Source organism: Topomyia yanbarensis, chromosome 2, assembly GCF_030247195.1.
Source record: "Topomyia yanbarensis strain Yona2022 chromosome 2, ASM3024719v1, whole genome shotgun sequence".
Taxonomy (NCBI): Eukaryota; Metazoa; Arthropoda; class Insecta; order Diptera; family Culicidae; genus Topomyia; species Topomyia yanbarensis.
The window spans coordinates 387,280,563-387,304,458 of NC_080671.1; the positions used below are offsets into that span (position 1 = coordinate 387,280,563).

At 36.8% G+C, this 23,896-nt stretch overlaps 1 protein-coding gene across 10 annotated transcripts in view; it reads left to right on the top strand.

The window, feature by feature from the left end:
- The window catches only part of LOC131684722 (mucin-5AC), a 768,934-nt gene that overhangs the window by 523,669 nt on the left and 221,369 nt on the right, over positions 1-23,896 (top strand). For 2 of the 10 annotated variants that reach the window (XM_058967836.1, XM_058967839.1), the window contains exon 2: positions 5,473-5,973. The exons of 7 other annotated variants lie outside the window; for them this stretch is intronic. In XM_058967836.1, the coding sequence (XP_058823819.1) occupies positions 5,742-5,973 (232 nt within the window). In that variant the 5' untranslated portion in view covers positions 5,473-5,741. The remainder of the gene's footprint in view (positions 1-5,472; positions 5,974-23,896) is intronic. One more of the 10 variants, XM_058967837.1, reaches the window with a different exon arrangement.

A 23,896-nucleotide genomic window follows, 5' to 3' on the forward strand; every position in this document is an offset into this window, starting at 1 on the left:
TCTGTAAACTTGGAACATGTTCGTAAATTTATTGCAAGATAGAAAACCCCCTGTGACAAAAGATACTCGAAAGATGTGAAAAGGCACAGTTACCAAAACTTCGCGCCTTTTCCGAATAACTGAAATGAATACGTCGGGTCCCTCATTGAAAGACGATTCAAATCGGCAGATAATCATCGTTGCATCGATACTGATAGCAGTAAGATTATGGATCTGCTAGCGGCGTATTTGACACTTGTTTTTGTATCTATTCTATATCAGTACAATAAACATCGAAAAAATATTTGTTTTTATCATGTTAGTGTGTCTAATAAGTGTATTAGTAATTAAATGTCCAAGACGCATTCCAAGCTGCGGGCGCAAAGATTGAATTATTATTGATAATGATAGTGATATTCTAATTAGTATTATTTAGAATGGGGTCGGGCATAGCGTAGTTGACAAACCGATGGCCTTGTACGCAGCTCACCTGGGTTCGATTCCCAACCTTGCACACAGGGTTTGAGAACTGTTGAACTCTTTACAGAATTTGCTAGCCGAAAGCATCTTTCGATATGAGAAAGGACAGCAAGAAGGGATTCCCATCTGCAGTTACGTTGTTTTTTTTCAATCTCGCGAGAATTAAATATTTAACCCATGGGTCTTAGAGCGATTTCAGGAATATTTGTAAGCAGAATGTACAAACTTCAATCGGCTTTCATATGGCTTAAATTTTTTATAAATGAGTTGTTCCAAAACACTAATTTTGAACACGATTCTTGATTAGAACTTTGTTCATATGTTGGTAATACATATTTCATTTTCAATAGGAAGTTTAGATTGAATTATGGACACGCACCTTCTATCAAAGCTCGAATTGGGTTCTCAAACTTCCAAACTTCATCTAGTAAACTGAGTGCACAACGTTCTGAATTTCTAGCGAAATTGTTTTAGAATTTCAGGCGATTACTAGTGCACACTGTTCTACAATATTTCCAAAGTCTCGCTGTTTGATCAAGTTGAAGTTTCTGATTAAAAAAAATAAAATAAAAACGCATAACATGATTATTTAAAAACAGCTTAGCTGAACCGGAGCAATATAACCTTTGCAAATACGGATGTCCACCCCTTTTTTTCATTTTGAGTATTTTTGAACATCTGTCCATTAATTGGATTGTATCGGATAACATGGGAATCAACCATACGTTGTTCAAAAACGAGGTAAAAATGGTAATTATTTATGACGAATATGGGTACATTGGATATCATCCAGGCAGGCCCATAGTGTGTGGTTGGCACTCGCCAAGGGCACCAACCTTAGGAGAGCGCCGAAATTTGGCTCTGCGTTATGCAATAAGTGAAAATAAATCATAAACCATGATATCGGTATCATTTCCAACCGAAAATCGAACTGATAAAGAAAGCCAATTTATGACCACAGAGGCGTACAATTGAGACTTTGCCAAAGACGCCAAAATCTACGATACGGTCCTGTGTGTCCCATTTCGGATTTATTAACAATAAACGGTGTTGTTCTTAAATGTAAAGCTTATAAATGAATAAACAACGAACATGTTTGAGTTTCACGATATGAAAACTTCATCTGCAAACTTCAAATGTAAAAAAAAACAAAAGTATTGCAAAATTTATCGATTGTTTACTCGATTTCATAGAAACGCAAGTGACAAGTGATAGATATGTGATCAATAAGGCAGACCAACCTCTTAAAGCTATAGTAAAAATCGTGGAGTAAGTTGTCTCTAGTTGAAATGTCACATGAGATGTTTGGTGTTCCTGGAAGCATGGGAAACTCCTTGTTGTATCTCAAATTTTCAAGTCCAAGTGCTGTTTGCTTCGGTTTTTTGTCAGAACTATTCGGCGACCTCTCAAGAGAAAAATTTAATCCTTCACAGGGAATTTCGTCTGCCTATACGTTTTGAGAGCAGTAGAAGATGTCTCCGCATGGCGATCATCTGAATCACTCTTCTGAGCCAGAAGAGCATAATGTGTCGTCGGGGTGAGTGGGCGTAGCTCTTTTTAGTATTTCTGCAAATAAGTGCTAAGAGCCTTTTAAGGGAATGCTTTAGATTCCTCGTACGCTAATTGTACGCGGGGCATGCTAATATACTACTAAAGTTTACCAGAGACGAGTTTGAAAAGCATGCACAATATTTGCTCGCCGGAGCAAGAGATTTTGAATCAGCCAACCCCGTGCTTCAGTAGATCCAAGTATAACAAACTCGAATCGGCGACTACACCGTCGATCTCAACTTTGTGAGCTGACATGTAGACGCAGTAGTCATAAAATGTTTGTCGCCAGAATAGCACATTTCTGAGCTATCTGAGTTGACTCACAAGATATCTGTCACGGCTGAATATTTTTGCGTCAGTTCTTCCGAAATCTTTACAATACTTTAGCGGATTATCTTTACCGAAATATGGTCCGATCGAGTTCAATGTGATTGATGTCAAGTGGAAAGTTTGAGTCCTTGATAACGAATCTTGTTTGGCATCCATTTTACCGTCAGCTGGGTTTTTTTCAGGAGGCTACTTTATCTGCGCGCCTGGAGCCCGGTGCAAAGTGAAAATTGTAAAAATACGAAGGAAAAAAAGAAACTACAAAATGTGGTCGGCTATTTTCACTTAATGTATGACTGGATGCTTCCGATTTTCTTCGTAGTTTCTGTTAAAATCTTTATCAGAAATAGATCGTAAAAAGTCGCTATGCAGAATTTGAGTGGAATCGGAAGAAACGTCATCTGGCGCAATCTCGAAAAAAATGAAAAAAAAAATTAGTTGAGATTAAACATGAATTTGAAAATACCACTTTTATTTTTACATTACATTAGAATTGACAAAAAATACTTTTGATTTTTTTAAAATCTCAGTTGAAAAATTAAAAATACCAGATAGGTAACTTTTTCTAAAAACCACAAAAAATACGCTATGACAAGACCGGGCATTTCATATATTTTTAAGACATTTTTCCGCAAAAATATAACTAACCCAAAGTTAGTGGCACTAAAGTTTATTTTCCAAATTGGCGAATTGTCGTTGGTTCGGGTTGTATTCGTTACGATTTTGAATACTGAACACATAGTACGTTTTCTTTTGCATAGTTTATTATTCAGCCAATTTATTTACGGTTCCAGGATCACTTACAGATATTTGAGTAATGACATTCTGAAAACTTGTAGAACTTTTTTGCTAAAATTGTACAATATTGGTATATTATGAAAATGTGTTGTATTTACGTACACAGAAAAAAATATTGGTGAAAATAAGAGTTTTTCACTCTTAGCAAAAAACAATCAACACATATTCTTAGTTTGAAAACAAAACTTGCTTTGATTACTACTCTTCAATAGCTTGAATCAGTGTTTTTAAACCTGGGATAAATTGACCCCCACCCCCAGTGATGAATCAAACTACTGCCGATGGTGAATTATGCCAAGTAAATTTCATCTTGTTATCCTAATGTTTCCATCGAATTATTGTCTATATTATAGACTCAATAGTTCGATGGAAATATTAGGATAACGAGTTGAAATTTACCCTACATAATGCACCATCTGAAGCCAAAGCTACAAATATTCAAATTCATTGAATGAAAATTGATCATATTCAGTTTTCATTTTCAATATTCAGTAACGCAACTGAAAACGTCAAGCGAGCAAACTGCCCTTCATTCAATGCAGATTTTCATTCGTCTCTGATTACATGGTGCTACAGTGATTTTGTACTTTTCAAGTGACCTAGTAAATCAAGAGGCTGTAAATCTCGGCAAATGCAACACAAGACAATGTTTGAAAAATGTTGTATACCCTCAAAATTGCAAAAATACTATTTTTCGGGATTTTAAATTTTTGTGACCTTTCCAACGGTATGTTCTTTTGTCAAAGACATTTTGCGGTTTTGGGTCAACAATATGAAATCGGTTGAAAAATGACAGAGTTATTCATTTTTTTCCAAATTAGAAACTTGCTCGCCTTAACTCTTAAGGGGTTAGTGAGGTATTGTCTCGCACTGGAAGATGTTATAAATATATCTCCCTTTTTTAAAATTTCAAGCTCAAAGTTCACACACATACTTTTGAATGTATACGTAATGGAGCAAAAAAATCCATTTTTTGAAAATTTTATGAGACTTTCCCCTTAAAAGTTCTTGCGAGCAAGTTTCTAATTTGGTAAAAATAATAACTCTGCCGTTTTTAAACCGATTTAGACCATAAATGGGTCGATGAAAGCAGAAATTAATATTCTCTCTAAATTTTAGCTTAAACAGAGACACTTCCTAATAAAAATGTAGAACAATTTTCACATTTTTAAAGAAAAAATCGGAAAATAACGGGTACTTTTATATTGTCCCAAAACCGCATCCCGCATAAATAAATACCATTCCAGAAATCTTCGGAACCATTTCCTAACTATTCATATAATACTCACCATATTGGGAATACATACTGATACATTCCACCATTATAATTCAACTATTATACTACCATACGTATTTAGTAACCATTTCCAATACCTTCCGTGTATCCTATATTGAAGGTTTTGGGGTTTTCGATTGATTGACACCGGTGTAGTGGAGTGCACAGAAACTGCACCGTTTTTGCACTTTCTAGCAGAAGTGCAGAAAACTGGGTATGTTCCATTGACACTTCTGCTAGAAAGTTCAAAACCAGTGCAATCCACTACACCGGTGTCAATCAATCGAAAATCCCATTTGTATACTACATTGTACTTTTGCGCCAGAGGTTATACTTACGATTTTCGATTGATGTCTTTTTATTACTGCGTACCAAACTTTGTTTGCATAGTTTTCGAAATGAATTATTGTTTTTACGAGCGCTGGTATAAAAATTTTGGTTCAACTTCTTTGGATAAAGCGGCCCCGGGCTACGCAAATTTGATCGACAGCACAAGCTCACTAAGGCAAATCTAATCCAAATTGGCTGAGCGGCGCGTTTACGACCTGCGTGTAGCATCCGAATAAACTAGTTTGTTCTATCTCTGCTGGACTGACCGGTTGTAGGCTCGGTGTTCCGTTTCGTCAGCATTCTATCTAGCTAGAACATTTCCCCTCGGCACAAAGGTTTTAATAACTTGCCTGCCGTTGTTCGCGGATTCAGGCAGCCAGTTCAGTTCGCATTCATCGTTGCGCAAAACACTCAATTTGTGCCGAAGTTTTCTAATTGTTTTTTTATCACACTGGCGAACCGAAATTGCCGCGTCGGTTATCTTATCAATTAGCAAGTGATAGTAAAAATCGATTCCTCATTAACCGGCTGCGAAAATAGCCATCGTGGTGTGGTCACCGCAAAAACAACAACCGAAAATGCTGGTCTGAGTCAGTCTTTTGGTATCCTCGTAACAGGGTAGAAATTGGAGTGATAGTGTATTTAAACAAAAATCGCAAACCCTTCAAAAGAGAGTGCAAAAATCAATAACTCCTTTCTTTTCCGTTTCGTAACAAAATTTAAAAAAAAAGCAAAACATGGCGGCATCCTAGCGAAAGAGAGTGTGGAAATCGGTTCCGAAAGAGCAGAAGATAAACTCATTAACATAAAACAATAACAAGTGAAAACAGCAACGCAAAATTCACACACGCCAGCAAACACAAGCAGGCAGAGCCGAGTGGTAATAATTTAGTGCTTGAAACTTACCCCGCCGTCGCTGGCCCGCACGCGCCGCATCTGGTAAACCCGAGTGAGTGTGACTAACCGAGTAGTGTGTGGCCGCATATTAACCCACCAGAGCATGATGGCGGATACTAACTGCAGCGGTACTTCCGCTGGGACAGCACCGATCACCGAAGTGATCCCCCAGTGGAAGAAGGAGCTGATCCAGCGCCGGAAGAATCTGGCCAAAACGATCGGTGCCGCTGCCACGCAGGTGCACGACAGTGCTTCCACGGTGGCAGCCGCACTCACAACACCGACCACACCGAGGGCTGGCCCCGGCGGTGTTCCCTTCGGCAGCGGTCAGAAAGGTATCATTACAAACAATACTAAATACGTAACTAGCATCTACCTTACCTATACCTATATCTGGTTCAAGTGTTTCATTTATTAACCTGTATTTCTGTCTACTATCTTAGTTTCTTCCTGTTGCCCATCTTGTTACCGATAACATTCCGGGGCTATTGTGTGATCAGTCCATATAACTTCTCCGTGGGGTGGGGTGACTTTGATCAATCGAATCGTGTCACTTTCATTGTCTGCGTGGTTTGTTTCAAAATTGGGCTACGTTATATAAATTCTCATCGTAGGTATAGCGGAAAAAATTCGACTGGTCGTAGTTAGCCCCTCCTCACGGTACTATCATTTTCAATCCATTGCAAAATATTTGTAAAAATGTTTATTGTATGTCGGCTTGTTTTGTGTTTTTTGTTTGCTAGGATAAGTATCTTAACTGTAAGTCTACTAGCCTTTGAAAGGAATCGTGATAAAACTGATAACAGCGTGTGGCACACCTTGACGAGAGTTGGTTGGGGCACTTCTGGTAGTTCGTTTGTTTTACCGTTAAGTGCGCGCTACAAGCTCCCGATCGGGGGGTTTGAATTGCATTCTTGCACGTGAGTTTTGTGAATGAGATAAAAATATGGGACAGTTTGCGGCTCTGCGGGGACTGGTGGTTCAATTGGAATTATGCTTAAAGTGTTCCAAATTCGAATTCGAAACGACTGAACAGCCAAGCACAATTTTTGGACAACGTTCTATCCACAGACAAACAGATACAAAACTTGTTCTTAATCATTTACAAAAAAAATGAATTTTACTAGTATGCAGGACAGTGCTGTGCTCGTTTAATGATATTAAACATACAAGGAAGGTAAAAACTAACTAAAATTAAATTTTTGAATCAATCAATGAATTGAATCAATGAATCTAGATAAGCCCATTTAGAACAACTCACATTCAACCAAGCAAAACTAAAGTCATAACTCATGGCTAGATTTTTTTCCTTGTTTATTTTTCGTCGGTCTCTGTCCGCACTGAATGGCAATCACCAACGCCAGAGAGGTGATTCCACACCATCTGGATACTAGATATCGGCCAATCAACACATGGACCGTGACCGACGGCTTTATTTCCCTTCCGAAGGATGGCGTGACCACAGATTTTTCACCTTAGGAAACGGTGGGGTCAAGACACACGAAAAGCCTATTTTCATAAAGATAGGTGCTTCCATGGCAGTGCTAGAAGCTGGTCAATTTTTACCTTCTAATGCTCAATACAATTCTTCTAGAATAATTACAATAGTCCAATTATGTGGAAAACGTAGCCAACGACAGTCTAAATTGATAAGTTTTATCAGTTTTCGATAATATTGCACCATAACGAAGATATATGAAAAAATCATTTTCCGTCATCAACGTAAACTATCCCTGGCAGCACTGCTCCATCGGAATCCAATCAGACTAATTGCAAAAACTTCAGTTCTAGAGCTGATCCTTGTAACTGTTAATACTCAAATTAAAGGCAATAATCACATTAATGTGCCTTACTTGTTTTTGTGAGCAAATCTCGCCTCAATCAAAAGTTATAGCTGTTCAAAAACGTTGTTGTCCACATGTTGTTGGGCATGAATGGGTTGAGTTAAAAATTATCCAATTTTTGGTACATCTCAAACTATCCGAAAAAGTCAAATTTAACCAAATGTCGCGAAAGAGTCGAATGTCAGATCCTGGTTTTGACAACATGTACTAAATGTCCTAAAATTTGAGATTAAAACTCGAAATACCAAGAGGTAAAAAAATGGGAACGCTTACTTTGACCGGTCATATCTCAGCTGTTACTTTGGGCTGAGAACCATTTGGCGATTCTTTAAGTTATAGCTAAAATTTGACAGTTCGAAAGTTATTTTCTCTCTAATGATAAAATTTAACCGAGAGAACGAACCATTTCAAAAGTTGACATTTAGATAGTTATTTAAAATTGACAGCTACGATAACCACAAGTTGGAAGAGGTGTGAATATTTGTCGACAAATTAGCTTTTTTCTTATTACATTAAGTATGACAGTCATAGCCTCAAAACGTTAACATCCACATTATGAAATAACCCCAACAAATCTTGATACAACGCGTTATCGTTTCCATCTTTATCCCTTCACTTTGTATTCAAAAATATTGACAATTTCAATTAGGTACCGAAAATGTTTGCACCATTTTATTCTGCACCATGGGCAGAATTTTAACTATTGAACTGTCAAATTTAACTATCGCTCCGTCAATGTTAGCCCTGCTCCAGAGCAGGGTTAATTAGCAAATAACTTTCGAAGCGTCAAATTTTAACCAAAAGTTAAAATTTTTTCCAAATGGTTCACAGCCTTAATCGATTTTAAATCTATCTTCACCACTGAAAAGGTATGTCTTTTATAAGTACGTCGCATTAAAAAAATAGAAGAATAGAGTTGTCTACCGTAAGTTATCATAAAAAGAGTAAAACAAACTAAGCGACAAAAAAATGGGAACGCTACTTTGACTTGCCATATCTTAGCAGTTAGCTCACCGATTTCAAGTTGTTCATCATCATTGGATAGGTATAGGGGAACCCGGGGCTATTAAGACAGTGGGAGTAATTCGGACCCCCTCAATTTCTCAGAAAATAGCAAGACTTTCTGACTATCGTACATATTCGTGAAACCGCTATTCCGTGTCATTAATTTTGAGAGCTGAATTTGAATTTTTTGCCATTCTCAAAACAAAAATCATTATAGTGGAAAACCCGTGATTAAAGAAACAAATAAAAGTGAAAAAATATAAGGTAAGTGTTTTGCAAAGCTTGAGGCTCCTATTTTATGGAATGATTTTTGTTTGGGTGAAAACACAAATATTTTCGAGACGCTCACCACATTTGTGCGAAATGAGCGAACGGGGCTATTCGGACCGCCTATTCCGTCAACCACCGTTCAGCGGCTTGCGGCTGCGCAAACCATTGCACATGCTACAGCAAAGAAAATACATGGGTCGCCAATCGACAACTGTGACATACCAGATTAAGTTTTGGTAAAAGAATTTATTATTTTTTTGCTTCGTAAGGAGTCTCTCTTATAAATATTTTATAGGTAAACATAATTCCATTGCAAACAAATGAAAGCAAAATCACGGTCTGAATTGCCCCGTAGGGAGGTCCGAATTACCTCTACATTGTAAAAGGAGGAAAAAACGCAGAGGTTTGCAATTCGTCGCCTATCGCTGCCATTGAGCGATGAAAATGAACCTTTTATGGCATCAAGATGTAGCTGAGGTTTCAAACTAACAATTAGGACCTTTGACCGGTAAATTTTCTCACATCTATCCACCTAAAAGGGCGATTTGCTTAAGTAGGTCCAAATAGCCCGGGGTTCCCCTATCTTTTACAAAAACGGCGACCAAAAAAAAATGAAAAGCAAATTTGTATATCCGAAGTAATTGTAAAAACAATAATTGAAAGTCAGTACAGACAAAACGAGCTATTCTGTTCGAACAATCGTCTCTCGGCAGTTTATCAACCAATTTCAATTTTTCTTACACCAATGAAATGAAAATGCAATAGATAGTAGAGTTTCAAAAATTACTATACTTTTTTGAGGTTTTAAGCGGTATGATTTTTACAATGCGCGTGGCACACGATTGGTTAAATTTTTTTGCGCTCAATAGTTCGATATTATTATATCAAAATATTCGTACAAGCGTGGAGAAACGTGGAGGTAAAATTCAATAAATTCGAAAAAGATCAGCATTTATAAGATATTCGTCATACAGCTTTATATTTAAAGCTATGACCTACAGTTTTTTATACACCAATCGATTTCAATTGATCACGGCAACAATTTCTAAAAGAAAAAAAATTAATATTTTTCCAAAAAATAGACAAAAGAACGCAGAACTACAGAAATTTCATGTAGTTGGCAAATAACTTGGACTTCAAAACGATGACTTATACTTTTTATACACCAATCGATTGTAATTGAATCTCAGTCACAAATTTTGAAAGATCAATTTTTATATTTTCTCCAATAAATAGACAAAAATGCGTAGTACAGACATTTCATTTGATTGATTAATATCGTCGAATTCAAAGGGATGACCTAAACCTTTTTATGTACCAGTGGATTGTAATTGATTTCCTAAACAAGAACAAATAATATCTTATAATTTCTCAAAGAATAGACAACAATACTCAGAACTACAGAAATTCCATTTAATTGGAAAATAAGTTCGAATTCAAAGCGTTGACCTATACCTTTTCATGTACCAATCGATTGTAATTGATTTCGGCTTCAATTTCTGAAATTTCAAGTTTTACATTTCCTTAAAAAATAGACAATACGTAGAACTACAGAAATTTCATTTAGTTGGCAAATTACTTCGAATTCAAAGCCATGACTTATACTTCTTTATACATCAATCGATTGTGATTGAATTTCTGCTACAATTTCTGAAAGATCAATTTTTATATTTTCTCAAAATATAGACAAAAATACGTAGAAGTATAAAAAATTTATTGAATTTGAAATTATTTGCACACTAAATCAAGTTTCTGTAGTTCCATGTATTTTTGTCTATTTCTTGAGAAAATATAAGAATTTGTTCTGTCAGAAATTGTATGCCGAAATCAATTACAAGCGACTGGTACATAAATGATATAGGTCATCCCTTTGAATTCGACGATATTTGCCAACTAAATGAAATTTTTGTGCGTATTTTTGTCTATTTTTTAAGAAAATATGAAAATTGATCTCTCAGAAATTGTAACCAAAATCAATTACAATCGATTGGTGTATAAAGAAGTATAGGTCATCAACTAGGTGTATAAAGAAGTACAGGTCATCAACTAAATGAAATTTCGGTAGTTCTACGTACTTTTGCATATTTTTTGAAAAAAATCCATCCCGGTCCTTGGTTCAGTCCTGATAGCGATAAGAATACAGCGTAGCCATTACAGTCTAAACTACTTCTACCCAATTTCTTTAGAAAAATACCAAAAGGGTTATTTTCTACAGCGTTTTTTTTTTCGTGATGCAATTTGATGCGGGACACCCTTTATCATTGATAGCATATTAGTATCCAGATATGAAGGGTTGGAGTAATGTCTGGAATGCGCGTAAAAACCTCTGTCTGTTCAAATAAAAGATTTACAATCATACGAAGGTACATTACATTACATTTAACTTAAACATTCACCAAACAATTCAAAACATTTTCATAAATTTCATCTTATATAACGTCGTGTGGGGCTTTGTTGGATAGTTTTTCAATATTTTTAACAGATGCACTTTTATTAGTTTTAATATACTTTTGATATTTGTAGAGCCATATCTTGTAACCATGTTGCATATGTCTTTTTTTATTTTTCTTAACACTGTTTACCAAAATAAACAAAACACTTCAAGGGCCGATGAAAATGATTGGAGGTTCGTAAAATGAGACTGCTCGACAAAATACAAAATCTTGAGTGCACCGATGCCACATATTATTTTTCGGAAAGAAGAAGAAAAATGATGGAAAATGGCGTTTGTTTCTACTACGCCAGGATCGATTTTTATGAGTATTTGAAGATTTGTGTGTCTTCAAAAAAGTTGGTTCCACTATCCATTCTCAACAACTTTACCGAAGATACCAAGCCTCCAAATATTTTTTTCCGCGTTTGCTTCAAATTTATTTCCAAGAGGATTAATCACCAAAATTATTTTTTTCAAGAGATGCTCTATATTATATTGTAAAATTTCTTCGAGGACATTAAACCTCCAAGGTTTGCAGTTGGGAAATAATGTGCTTGGCCGTGAAAAAAACTAATTACGCTCCTTTATTTCAGAGTTATACACTTAAAAAGTGCATAACTTGAGAACGTGACCTTGTGTACTAATTACGCCATCAAGTTAGCACTCAAATGTACGTCATAAATTTCCCTTTTTTTTTTTTTTTTTTGCGAAATTTTCATGCAGTCTCAATCCACACAAGTTGGTTTTTTGACTAACAAGGTTATCAATGCTAAATTGCAATGAATCTCTCCTTTTGGAATATATGACGTGCAAAGTAGCCCCCAGCTAGTCCACATATAATAGTCCAAAACGCCGTGTGAACAACTTTTCTATTTGTGAACCATTTCTTCACATATTTCGCATAATTCGTCAAAATAGAAAAAAATGATAAAAAGTGCACAAAAAAGCCCCGCACGACGGTACTAAGTTATTCAAGTCAAAAAACCCATAAACTCTATTAAAACATAACACATTACCTTTATTAGTCGTTCTGTCCATAATCAGTATTCCGATAGTCTTAAAAAGTCCCACGCCCTCGAACTTCTAGGCGGCACGTTTAATTTAATTTGTGAGAGTATATTTGACCCGTCAGCAGTTTTCCTATAAATAGGGCTCTGAATGGCGTCTTTTGGCAAGAGTGTTCATATTGAGTAAACGACAGCGATCAATATAAGGTGGCAACGCCATTTGGTTACGTCATGGCAGAAATTTGTAAGTATAACGAGGAAACCTTGTTTGTACAAATTCAATCCTGTTAATCAAGATTCCCATATAAGCACACCAGATGACTGTTGAAGTTTCCAGTACGCAGCGAACGAGGGAGAAATACAGTGCTCCTAGGCAATAAAGATCAGTTAACTCTTTGGCTATCAATATATTAAATCCCTAAGGTTCCTAAGAAAATATAGAATAACCCAACAGTGCACCAAGGTCTCTGACTACAGACACTCTTTCAAGCGATATTCCAAAAATGGCGCTGTTCCACAGAATTAGAACTGATTAGAATCTGCTATTAGTACAGAACTGATTATAAACTGCTATTAGCACACCACCACCCCGTGTTTTCCTGAAGTATTCTCATCGCGATCGTTGCGATATAGCTGATCTGTCAAGCTGAACAATTGTAGTGAGTTTAGGTGGTTTCAGTCAGAACAATAACGTCATGATCTGCATCAGATGCAGCCATGAACAACTCGTCAATTTTTGTTTGAAGTCTTCCTACATTCTGGTAGTATATCCCAAGCCCTGAGGGAAATATCGTGGTGTCATCAGGGTCTGGGTCTGCTGACCGTTCGATGTGTGGCGATAACGAATTTGGAACTAGGGGGCGCCGTATCGAGTGTAGCTTCGAGGGAACACACTATATTTATGATTGCACGGATTTGATATATTCTTTCTAATGAAAGCTTGAAGCAAAAGCTTTCATAACTTTTTAATTAAATATACTGTTACATTTCGATCCCTTCTAAGCTGCCATTTTATGAGAATAAGTGGTGTTCAGCATAGCATTCACTTCTAGTTTTTGTGTTATCATCCAAAATCCGATGGGTACGTTTCTATTACTTAAGGGTATGATTCTATTATTTTTTGGGTAATTAACCATGCAATTGCGCATTGCGATATTAAACCTACATTAGCGCAAAGATGCTAAAAGGTGAAACAGCGAACTTCGGTAGCTGTACATGTATGTGCATCACACAACCAAACAATTTTTCAGTGTGTGTCAACCTCGGCTCTGTTCGTATGTGGGATATTTCGGTCGATTCCTGTGATTGCATTGGTATCGGGTCAAACCAGCCAGAATTCGGGCTGATATCTGCAGAAATAGTGGCTGGTTTTTGCTGGAATACATGCAGAAATAAGACGAAATTCCAAATTTTTGTCTAGGTTGGTTGGATTGTAAGATAAAATAAAATGAAAATCGATGCGCATCTTTGTTGCGATCTTTCGCATTGGGTTCCAACTGTCTGGTTCCAATTTAGGCCAAGATCCGAACAAGTTAATTCATCCAAACTAGTTTAGTCTAGATCAGAACGAGTTGCCGAATCCGAACCAGTTCCCTGATCTAACCCATCCTCATTTTTTCTTATCAGGTATGGAACTGAGCTAGGCCCAGACTTCGTGTTTAGATCCAGACAACTGTCTGAATCCGAACCTTCACTTCGGATACGTGGATCCAAACCGTAGGTCTTGTTTCCCGTACATGACTCGAAGGACTGTTAATATTTAAACAGTCGCTACCTTGCTGTGGATGTCCGGATAGAAAAGAGATTCCAACTAAATATTGCGCGAAACACCCCACCATCATTTCGAGTCAGTCTTTCGTCTAAACTGCGCTCTAAAGCTGGCCGAGCATAAGCCAATCCGCGAATACAACATAGTGTCGTGTAGTGAAAAGCGAAACCCAGCTTTCTTCACATTATGTTCGCTTTGCATGATCAGGGTTGCCACTATTTTTCAATGAAAAAACTGGTAGCTCAACTAAAAATATCTGGTAAAATCTATCACTTGACTGCAACCTTAAAGTCATCGAAATTTTATATACATTTTAGTCTTCGTAGAACGTGCATCAATGGATTTTTGTTGAAATTGGGAAAATATCACTCAAATTTCCATAATTTGTGTAATAAATGCTATTATTAAAAAATCTGGCAAAATGAGAGGTTTGTCTTTTTGTCTGTAAACCAGGCTTGTTATTTGCTCACACAATGAGCCACAAAGAGCGAAATACACCGATTAAAAATAGAGCAAAAAAACACTGCGATGTGCAGAACGACCGCACAAAGAGAAACTTGAAAACGAAAAAGAGTAAGATCTGTGCACCAAGAGCTGCACAATTTCGTTCAAAGAGTCACCTTGAGGAGCCACTGTTTTGTGCCTCCCCTCACTGGCAAGCAGGTAGGAAGGCGAATCAAACTACAATTCAGATAAAGTTAGATCGGAAGAACGTTTTAAAAATGTTTTATGGTTGCCTTCTCTACTTGAGTGCGCGTGGGACCAAGATACACACTAAAGAGCCTCTTTATTTCTACTCTTTGTGGCGCGCAGCCATGGAGTAGAATACACGTGTGGGAGCAACACGCATCGGAGTGAAAAGGTTTATTGTGAAAGAGAAGAGCGGTGGTTCGCATGAAAAGTGCAAAGAGCGTTTATTATTCTTCTCTTTATTTGCTCTGAGGTGCATAACATCCCTGCTGTTAACTACAAAAAGCTCTGGCTGTGCCAGATAAATCTGGCATAATGGTATCCATGTTCATGATGCGCAATACACTGACAAGCGAAATGCTACACACATTTAGAAGATGTGAAGCGTTAATATGTTTTGTATATGAATTGAGGAATTCCACGAAGATCCGCCCGAAAATAATTAAAATCCTGACCGAGCATCATTCCTATGAAACTTTACACATTTCATCAGCATGGAAGACTAAACATTTTCCACAATCAGTAAAATTATTTTGACTCAAGAGCAATTTTTTAAAAGGCCGTAAACATTTATACGTGCCTTAATTTCAAAAAATTTCTGTTCGATTACTGTATTTTATACAGCAAAACTTTCTGAGAACGAGTTTCAGAGAATAAATATTTATGTTTGATAAAAATATACACTGAAAAAATATGTCATTCTTCACAATAACAAAAAGTTTTATCTGAATTGTAAAAAAACCACATACAACCAATGACATACAAAACTGTAATTTTATTACAGAATATAATTTTAAGTCTCGTTTTAAATCAAAATGTATTTAACAAAAATCTTCCAAAATGCGATAGTTTTCGAGATATTTGGAATTTTGTTCCATCAAAAACAGTTAATTCGTGTAATAATGCCCTTTTTAAAAGTTATTCGCGTTACCCAATTATAAAATGTCAAAAACCTAATGTTTATCGTTTTAAAGGCGTAAAAGAAACTTTTTCAGTGTATCTGGATCCCATTTTCCTAACAACAACATTTGACATATTTTTATAATTCATAATATTTATAGTCAAAAATACAATTTTCTTTTTAAATATGATTCTAAACGCCATTTTATATCAAAATGCTAATAACAAAAATTTTCTGAAATGTGGTAGTTCTCGAGATATTTTAAATTTTGTTTTAACAACCTAATTCTTTTGTTTTCTTACGGCCTTTTCAGAAATTATTCGCGTTTCTCTATCAACAATAATAAGTTTTTCAAAATGCCCATAACATTTCCTGTAACTTTCTCTTTGACATCAAGGTGATATGTATTGTAAACCATTTGAAAGCTATACGAAAACAATCAAAAGCTGTTGTTAGGAAAACTTTTTTATTGAAAGCTTCTCCATGATCCAAATACACTTAAAAAGTTTCTTTTACGTCTTTAAAACGATAAACATTACATTTTAGACATTTTATTCTGGGCTAACACGAATAACTTTTAAAAAGGGCATAATCACACGAATTAACTGTTTTTGTTGGAACAAAATTCCAAATATCTCTAAAACTATCACATTTAGGAAGATTTTTGTTAAACACATTTTGATGACTAAGAATATTCTGTAATAAAATTACAGTTTTGTATGTCAATTAGTATGAAATTTAAAAACATGTATAAAGTTATTGTTAGAAAAAGGTTTTTTTTGCAATTTAAATTTTTAACACAAATTTTTGTTTTTGTGAAAAATGACATTTTTTTCAATGTATATTTTTATTGTACATATGTATTCGTTTTCTGAAACTCGTTCTCAGAAAGTTTTACTGTATAAAATACAGTAATCGAACAAAAAAAAATGAAATTAATGCACGTAGAAATGTTTACGCCCTTTTGAAAAATTGCTCTTGTATCAAAATATTGCAATTGTCAGAGAAAATAATGGAGACTCATAAACCGAACACAACTTCAAAGTTTCGTTCGAATCGACGATGGTCATATTTTGTGGTCGGCCGGTTTCTCGTGGAATCCCTCAATTGTTAAGACGTGAAAGATCTCATATTCCACACACGTGCCACACAAAAAAAGTGTTTGAATGTGTTGGTATTTGGTTTAGGGAATTTTGGTATCTTTGTAGTATTACCTGTCTTGCTATTAGAGTTTTTTCTTATTGGCTTAACGGTATTACGGCCTAGTTTTTGGTGTAAAATTTGAGTACCGCTATTTTCGTTTCGGCAGTAAGAATTCTCAATAGAGAGCGCCTCTTCAGTGATAATAAGAAGCTGTCTCTTTGGCGTCACTGTACGACCGTTGATAATTTCCGGAGTTGCAAACATAGACCGCCTATACGAAAAGTGGGCCGGTTGCCGAAAGTTTGTATGTGTATGGATTGAACTGATGTTTGTATTATTCACTTTCATCATATACGTTATGTCGTGCTGTTAGACTTCAAGAGTTACGACTTAGTCGAATAATTTGTTACCTGAATATGAGCCGCAAATCATTGAACATTTTCACAGGGTGCCTTTGGAGGAATTTTTCGTTTAAACATTCTCCATAATCTGATAAAAATTAAAATTTGACAAGGATTATTATGATCGAAAAACGATGAAGAAAGTTTATGTCTTCGACAAAGTTTTAGAAATGCTCGTAATAATTTTGTTGAAGAACTTCAACTTGTAGGACTAAAGGTTATCGATTTATTAAACATTTTCTGTGGAAACCCCCTTCAATTTAGTTTTTTAATTAAACTTTTCCCATTGTGACTTTTCGTGCAAACAATGTTCCAGACAAATATGGAAATGTGAAAACCACATAATATTGTTTAAGATTATATATGAAAATACTCATTTTACGGTTTTAATGCCTTCATATCATGTCTAGAACGTGGAACGAAAAATCACAATGGAAAAAGTTATATGAAAACACCTAAATCACAGACAAACAGATGTAACACGAGATGAATTCTCATAGCCCACAGAAAAATCGGTCAATTTAAATTATGAAAAATGCACCATCTCACCGAGCGTGGCGCTTGTAAAGCGATTTTGATGCATAGCCATAATGTGTCACTTCGTTACCGCAAGCACCCGAAAACCAAGATGAAGAGAAAGAATAATGGGAACATTCGTCACATTTGAATGTATTAGTTTTATACACGTCAAATTGAACATGGCGTCCGTGACCCATAAAATAGATAAACATGTAGATCCAAACGAGCATCCTGATTCTGTGGCACACGATGAAAAGAAAGAAAAGGTCGAAGTTCACCACGGATTTTCCGATTCGAACTTAGTGACACTAAAAATAATCATGACTAAACCGAATCAAAACCTCTGGCCACAGAAAAGCCCACTACGTTATTTGTTTATGTTTTCTTCTTTATATTCGTTTGTTTTATCGGTTTTATCGAAGAAAAATGACAACAGTGATTATACTTAGAACAATGTGGCAGCTTCTACCGTCTTGCCTGAAAACATTACCGCCATTTTCATTTTATGCAAACCAAAACAAACACAATAGTCCAGAAATGTGAAATGTATTTTTGCCGAAGTGTTCAAGGCAGATACATTTTAGGATACGTGTGTAACATTTTATAACTAGACGTTATTCAAAAAAAATCGGACGATCTACGCATGTCAAATTTAAAAGGTAATTTTACACTATTCATATTACATTACCGCGTTATATCTCGAGTACTTTTTCAAATGGACGTAAGTAACATTGAGAGCCTCTCTTTGTTTACTTTCTCTTTCGTTTATTACGACGTCATTACAACACTTTGTACTAATTTTCCAGTACATATCGAAAGCCGACGGTTTTTACTACAATATTATGCAAAGAGTAGAGTAGTAAATGTTGAAATGGCCGAGTAATGAACAGAAGAGAAAGACCTCAAAGAGAATCTCTCATTGTTACTTACGTCCATTTGAAAAAGTACTCGAGATATATTTTTCAACCATATTCGTAAATAAATAAATTGTAATTGGCTTTTGTCAGTTAAGAAAGCTGTAACTTTGAATCAACGTGTAAAAAGGTTACAAAACCTGACCATTGAAGGAAGTTTGTGAAGTCGCGTGAATTTCTGGAAAAGAAATAGAACAATACACACTAGGAACCATCCATAAACTAGGGTTACTGTGCCCTAATTCATCTTAGCTCCTGTATTCATCCCACCCATTTGAATGCATTAGTTAGAGCAGTGTCTGCTATCTCTATTCAACGCATTAGATCAAATGGTAGGATGAATAAGTGTGCATTGTACTCGACTATTTGTTCCCCTCAAACGCGAATATTTTACATTTTTCAAACCAGATTTTTTATGTTACTGCTTCTTAGAAACGAAGCAATGCTGCTGATATCTATTTTAACGCAATCCAATCACTGTAAGCCGAGATACAATAAAGTTAGTGTGGCATCCTGACTAATGAGATGAATAAGGGCTCGTCTACCTTATGTCACAATTTCAGGGTTGGGAGGTAATGCGATAAAATTTGACATTTTATGATATATCAATGAGGGTGAGTACCTATTCTAAATTTGTGGCATTTGGGAAGGTGATTCAATTTTTGGCAATTTTTTCGTGACGTATTTATGAATAATACCCTACAAGAGTACACTTTCACTTCCCACCATAACACCTGTTCGAATTAATCAATCCATACGAGAAACCTATCCTCGATGCTCGAAAGGGTTAAATAACTCACCAATGCGAAAGCGTCAATTTGGTATTCTACACTAGTCTAGTCTTCCTACACTGCTGTTTCTTTCCGTGCAATCCAGCTTCTTCCCGGCCTTGTTTGCGATGTTTTTTCTTTCTTTCTGCGCTGCGAAAAAAATTGCTCACTTGTGCTATTTTCCCCCCTCCACAAGCTGGCGGGACCGCGCGCCGACCACTGAGTTCAGCTATCGAATTCGATGTTGGCTTTTCGTTTGGTTGTTGTTTTTTTTATTTCGGGATCACTTGAACAAACCCGAAACTTTGTGGGAAACAGTGAGCCGAATCAACAACAAAAAAATGGGAAAGTAGAACAATGAGCAGCTTTTGTGCTAATTTATCTGCTCACTGCCGCCGGATGGGAATGGAACTGTTTATGCATTTAACCTATTGAGTCGGTGCGGTAATGTTTGGATAATTTTGGACTATTTTTGAAGTGTAATTTTCACGCCAATTAACATTAACATTTTTCGTGGGCGTTCGTAATTGATGGCTTCTAGTCGGAATAAAATTTTTGTTTTTTTTAATTCATTAATTGCTATTTTTAAAAGCGGCTGAAAGGCCTATGTTTGACTGAAGTTGATCATGCGCCAAATTCAGAAAAAATAAGGAACACTTCTGCATCACATATTGAATATCCAATACGCATCCATTGTGTTCAATGGCAAAGAAACTATCATCAACTTTATTCAAAAATATGATTTTTTTTCATTTTGACGACTTTCAATTAGCTTGAGATAAGGGAAAGTTTTAAAAATTGAGTGTCATTTTACTCAAGTGAGAATAAGTTTGTGAAATATACCGATCGGAAAACTAGAAGTAACAAGGTCATCGGAAACAGGCTTAAAATCTTGTGGACTAATCTTTTGTCTTCTGGTAGAGCTTAGACAGAGTTACTACGTACCGCTCGATTCTACCAACATATATCATGGTAAAGGAAGAATTGTTCCTTTACTTTTAACGAAAATTTAGGAAGTCTCGTTATTCGCAGAGCTGAGATCAGTAGATGAAAGGATTAAAGGGAAAAAATGATCTTTCATCATGAATCATAGTTATTTTCCTCACAATTACGCAATGTAGTATTTACTTTGCATGGGTCCTGAAAGGGTCAGACAGTTGATGATTCCAGGACGATTTTACGGATTTTACCTGTCGATGGTTAAAATATAAGCAAGGGTGCACAAATCCAGGTCCGGTTCGACAGTGAACAGAGTATCTTATCAATGTGCTGTTGCACTACCAGAAAGGATTAACGTGGTAGGGCACGTTTACGCTTTTTGTCTCTTTTGGATAACGCAAGGTTTTATCTTATCGGACAGTGGGTTAAAAGTGCATGGTTTTCCATTTACAGCTATGGGGTTATCTTACTGACACAGGTTGTAGGGTGACACGTGAGTTTTACAACCGGGTTGGGCAAACAATCGATAACTATAAACCGCTAAGTGGTGCCTCCGAATATTTTTTGTTGTGCGGGAAAATTATAAAACGAAAAACGATTTAAAAAAAGGATGAGCTAGACAGGCAAAACATTCTATAAAAAGGCGATCACACGTGCTCAAACGCCGACAAACAATTCACATTGAAAAAAGACCCATTTATATGCTTAATAAAATAGTTGCCAATATTAATATTAGACTATGGAGCGAACCAAAATTATAGTTTGGCATTCTGATTTGTCACCGTTAAAAATTATAAAAATATTGATATCTAATTTTTGTTGTTCATGCTAATGGCACCTTTACTACCAGTCTGGCTCTGACTAAAGCAATTGATTCAAACCAGTTCATCACTGAAAACATCTACACTGTTTTTAAGCTTAAACCAGTGAACAGAAAAAATGTTATGTGTCTTGTAATTAGCCCACGCTGTTCTTCAATGCGTATGCGTCTCCTAATAGTGATTTTGAATTGTTCAATTTACAGCTACAACATTTGCTTAAAGATTTGAGCATCTCGCCGATAGTTCTTCCTTTGATTTTACGTAATTTTTAAGTATGATTTAGTTCACAATTAGTGGTCTGCTGCGATGATAAATCCGTTACTTGTGTTTTCTTTTTTTCATTTTAATTTTCGTGATTTCACCAAGTTCTCAGAGGCCCAAAGGTCGACTCAACAAATTTGGATAATACACAGAGAGAATATATTCGTAATTATGCTACGAAAAGGCTTCGTACTTATGATGAATCATTCGTAGTTCTATGGAATTGTTTTATTTTTATTACGAATTTTTCGTAAAAACTACGAAATGGATTTCGTAGGCTTATTACGAATCTATTTCATTATTCAAACGAATTGTTTGATAAAATATACGAAAGCCTTTCTAATATTCACGATCATCTATCGTGATATGAACGATTTTTTCCGAGGAATCCCCGAAATAATCATGCACAATTTTTTTTACATTAAAATGATCGATCTAGCAAGATAATTTTTTTTTAAAGATTTAATATATTTTCCTCATATTTTCTCATAGTGGAATTAGAATTATTATGAATGAGGTCTAATAGGTATGGGGGTACAATAGGTATAGGGCATAAGCTTTGCCAATGTATTACAGAGGACGCTCATGTTGCGTGAATTAAATACGCCATTTTCGCTGTAAGGCGGCCATGATCTGCATCACCACTCTGTTGACCGCATTCTACGTGTTTACGTCGCTTGTCGTTCTGTAGGCTACATTCTCCGGGTTGATGTCCAGTCATCCCATGTTAAGTAGCTCCCTGCACGTCGCTTCGAACCTCTGACATTCGAAGACCACATGCTCCGGTGTCTTCTCGACGTTCGCACACTCTGGGTACAATGGTTACATTGGGTGCTCGAACCGATGAAGATACTTCCTGAAGCAGTGGCCGTGGCCCGACAGGAACGTTGTCCGCTGGAAGCTCACTTTTCCCTGCTTTCTAATAACCCACGTCCACAAGTTTGGGATGAACCGGTAGGTCACCCTTCCTTTCGCAGTATTGTCCCATTCCTACGTCGCCATCGAATCGATTATCACCGTCTTCCTCACGTTTCTGGTGTTTTTCGATTGTAGCAATCGATATCCTCCGCCAAGGTGATGCAGATGGGGATCATCCAGGCGATACTGCCTCCGCCGATATAGTTCTGTAGGCGCTCGCATCTCGTACGGCCACCAGCCGGAACGTCCTGTTCAGCTTTTGGCGGTTCCGCTTGATTTTCAGCGCCGCTACACAGGCAGGAACCCCGCCTACGTTTGACATGATTCTCGCCATTGAGTTCGTTTCCTTTGCCGACTTTTCGCATGCGTAGTCGACGTGGCTGTTGAAGCTCAACCGGTCGTCGATTATCACTCCTCATTACTTCATTGCATGCTTCGATGCAATCACGTGCCCTGTTGATCAGCACATCTACATCCGTCTTGTGGTGAGCTATCCACAGCTTGACCACGTTCATCCAGTTCTCGATAGCGTCTACTGTCTCCGTCACCTTCACTTCATCTAGTGTCTCACCCATCACCGTTAGTGGCAGGTCGTCCGCGAAACCCACGATGTGACTCGCATTGACTTCTGCCCTTCTTTCTTCCCGTACAGCAGCACTCTAATTTGGAAACAGCTCTTCAGGACCCGGCATGGTCATTCTGTGCAACCCTGCGACGATGGCTTTATCGTAACTACAGCGTAGTAACGATCTCCTTCTCTAGCTTCCGTTTAGAAGTCTTCTCAGCACTCCCGAGCATTGTCCGAATTAGTTCCAATGTCGATACTTCTTCACGGAATCCGAACTGCATCTTGGACGGTCCGCACTCACCCTTTGTGCGTTTCGTCAACCTATTAAGGATAATTCTTTCCAGGAGTTTTCCTAGTGTGTCCAGCAAACATATAAGCCTGTACAAGCCTGGAACGCCCGGTGACTTCCCTGGGTTTGGCAGCAACACCAGCCTCTGTATCTTCCACATTTCGGGAAAATTGCCTTCATCTAGACACTTCTGCAACATCACCCTGGACATGTTCGGATATACCAGGATCGCAACTTTCAGCGCCATGTTTGGTATTCCGTCCGGATCGGGGGTTTTCTTTAATTTTAGTCGCATCAACGCTTCTTTGAGCTCGTCGCTAGTCACTTGCCACAAATCTTTAAAGATCTACTCGTAAACACCATTCCAAAAGTATCCATATTAGTATGGTTATAGAAACTTTTGCTTAACCGAAAATCACAAGCTTGGATTTTATAATACCACCTGACATCAATTTCGAAAATATTCTTATTGATTGTGCTATAGAGGATTTTTCTCAATCGGAAGTCACCATCTTAAATATTACCATGGCGTCAAACATCAATTTCCGTTATCTACTCGTCATGCTTATTTCGATATTACCCGATCTTGGTAGGATTGCAGAGAATTCTGCTCAATCGGAAGTTACCATCTTGGATTTAAAAATGGCGTCACATGTTCATTTTCGTAATCTAGGAATAGGACTGGTCGACTGGTCAAGTTCAAATAGAAACTACCAGAATATTATTTCGAATTGATATGCACGTTTCTGTAATGCGAAGTGCTCTAAAAGAAGTTATATTATTTAACGGGAATGTA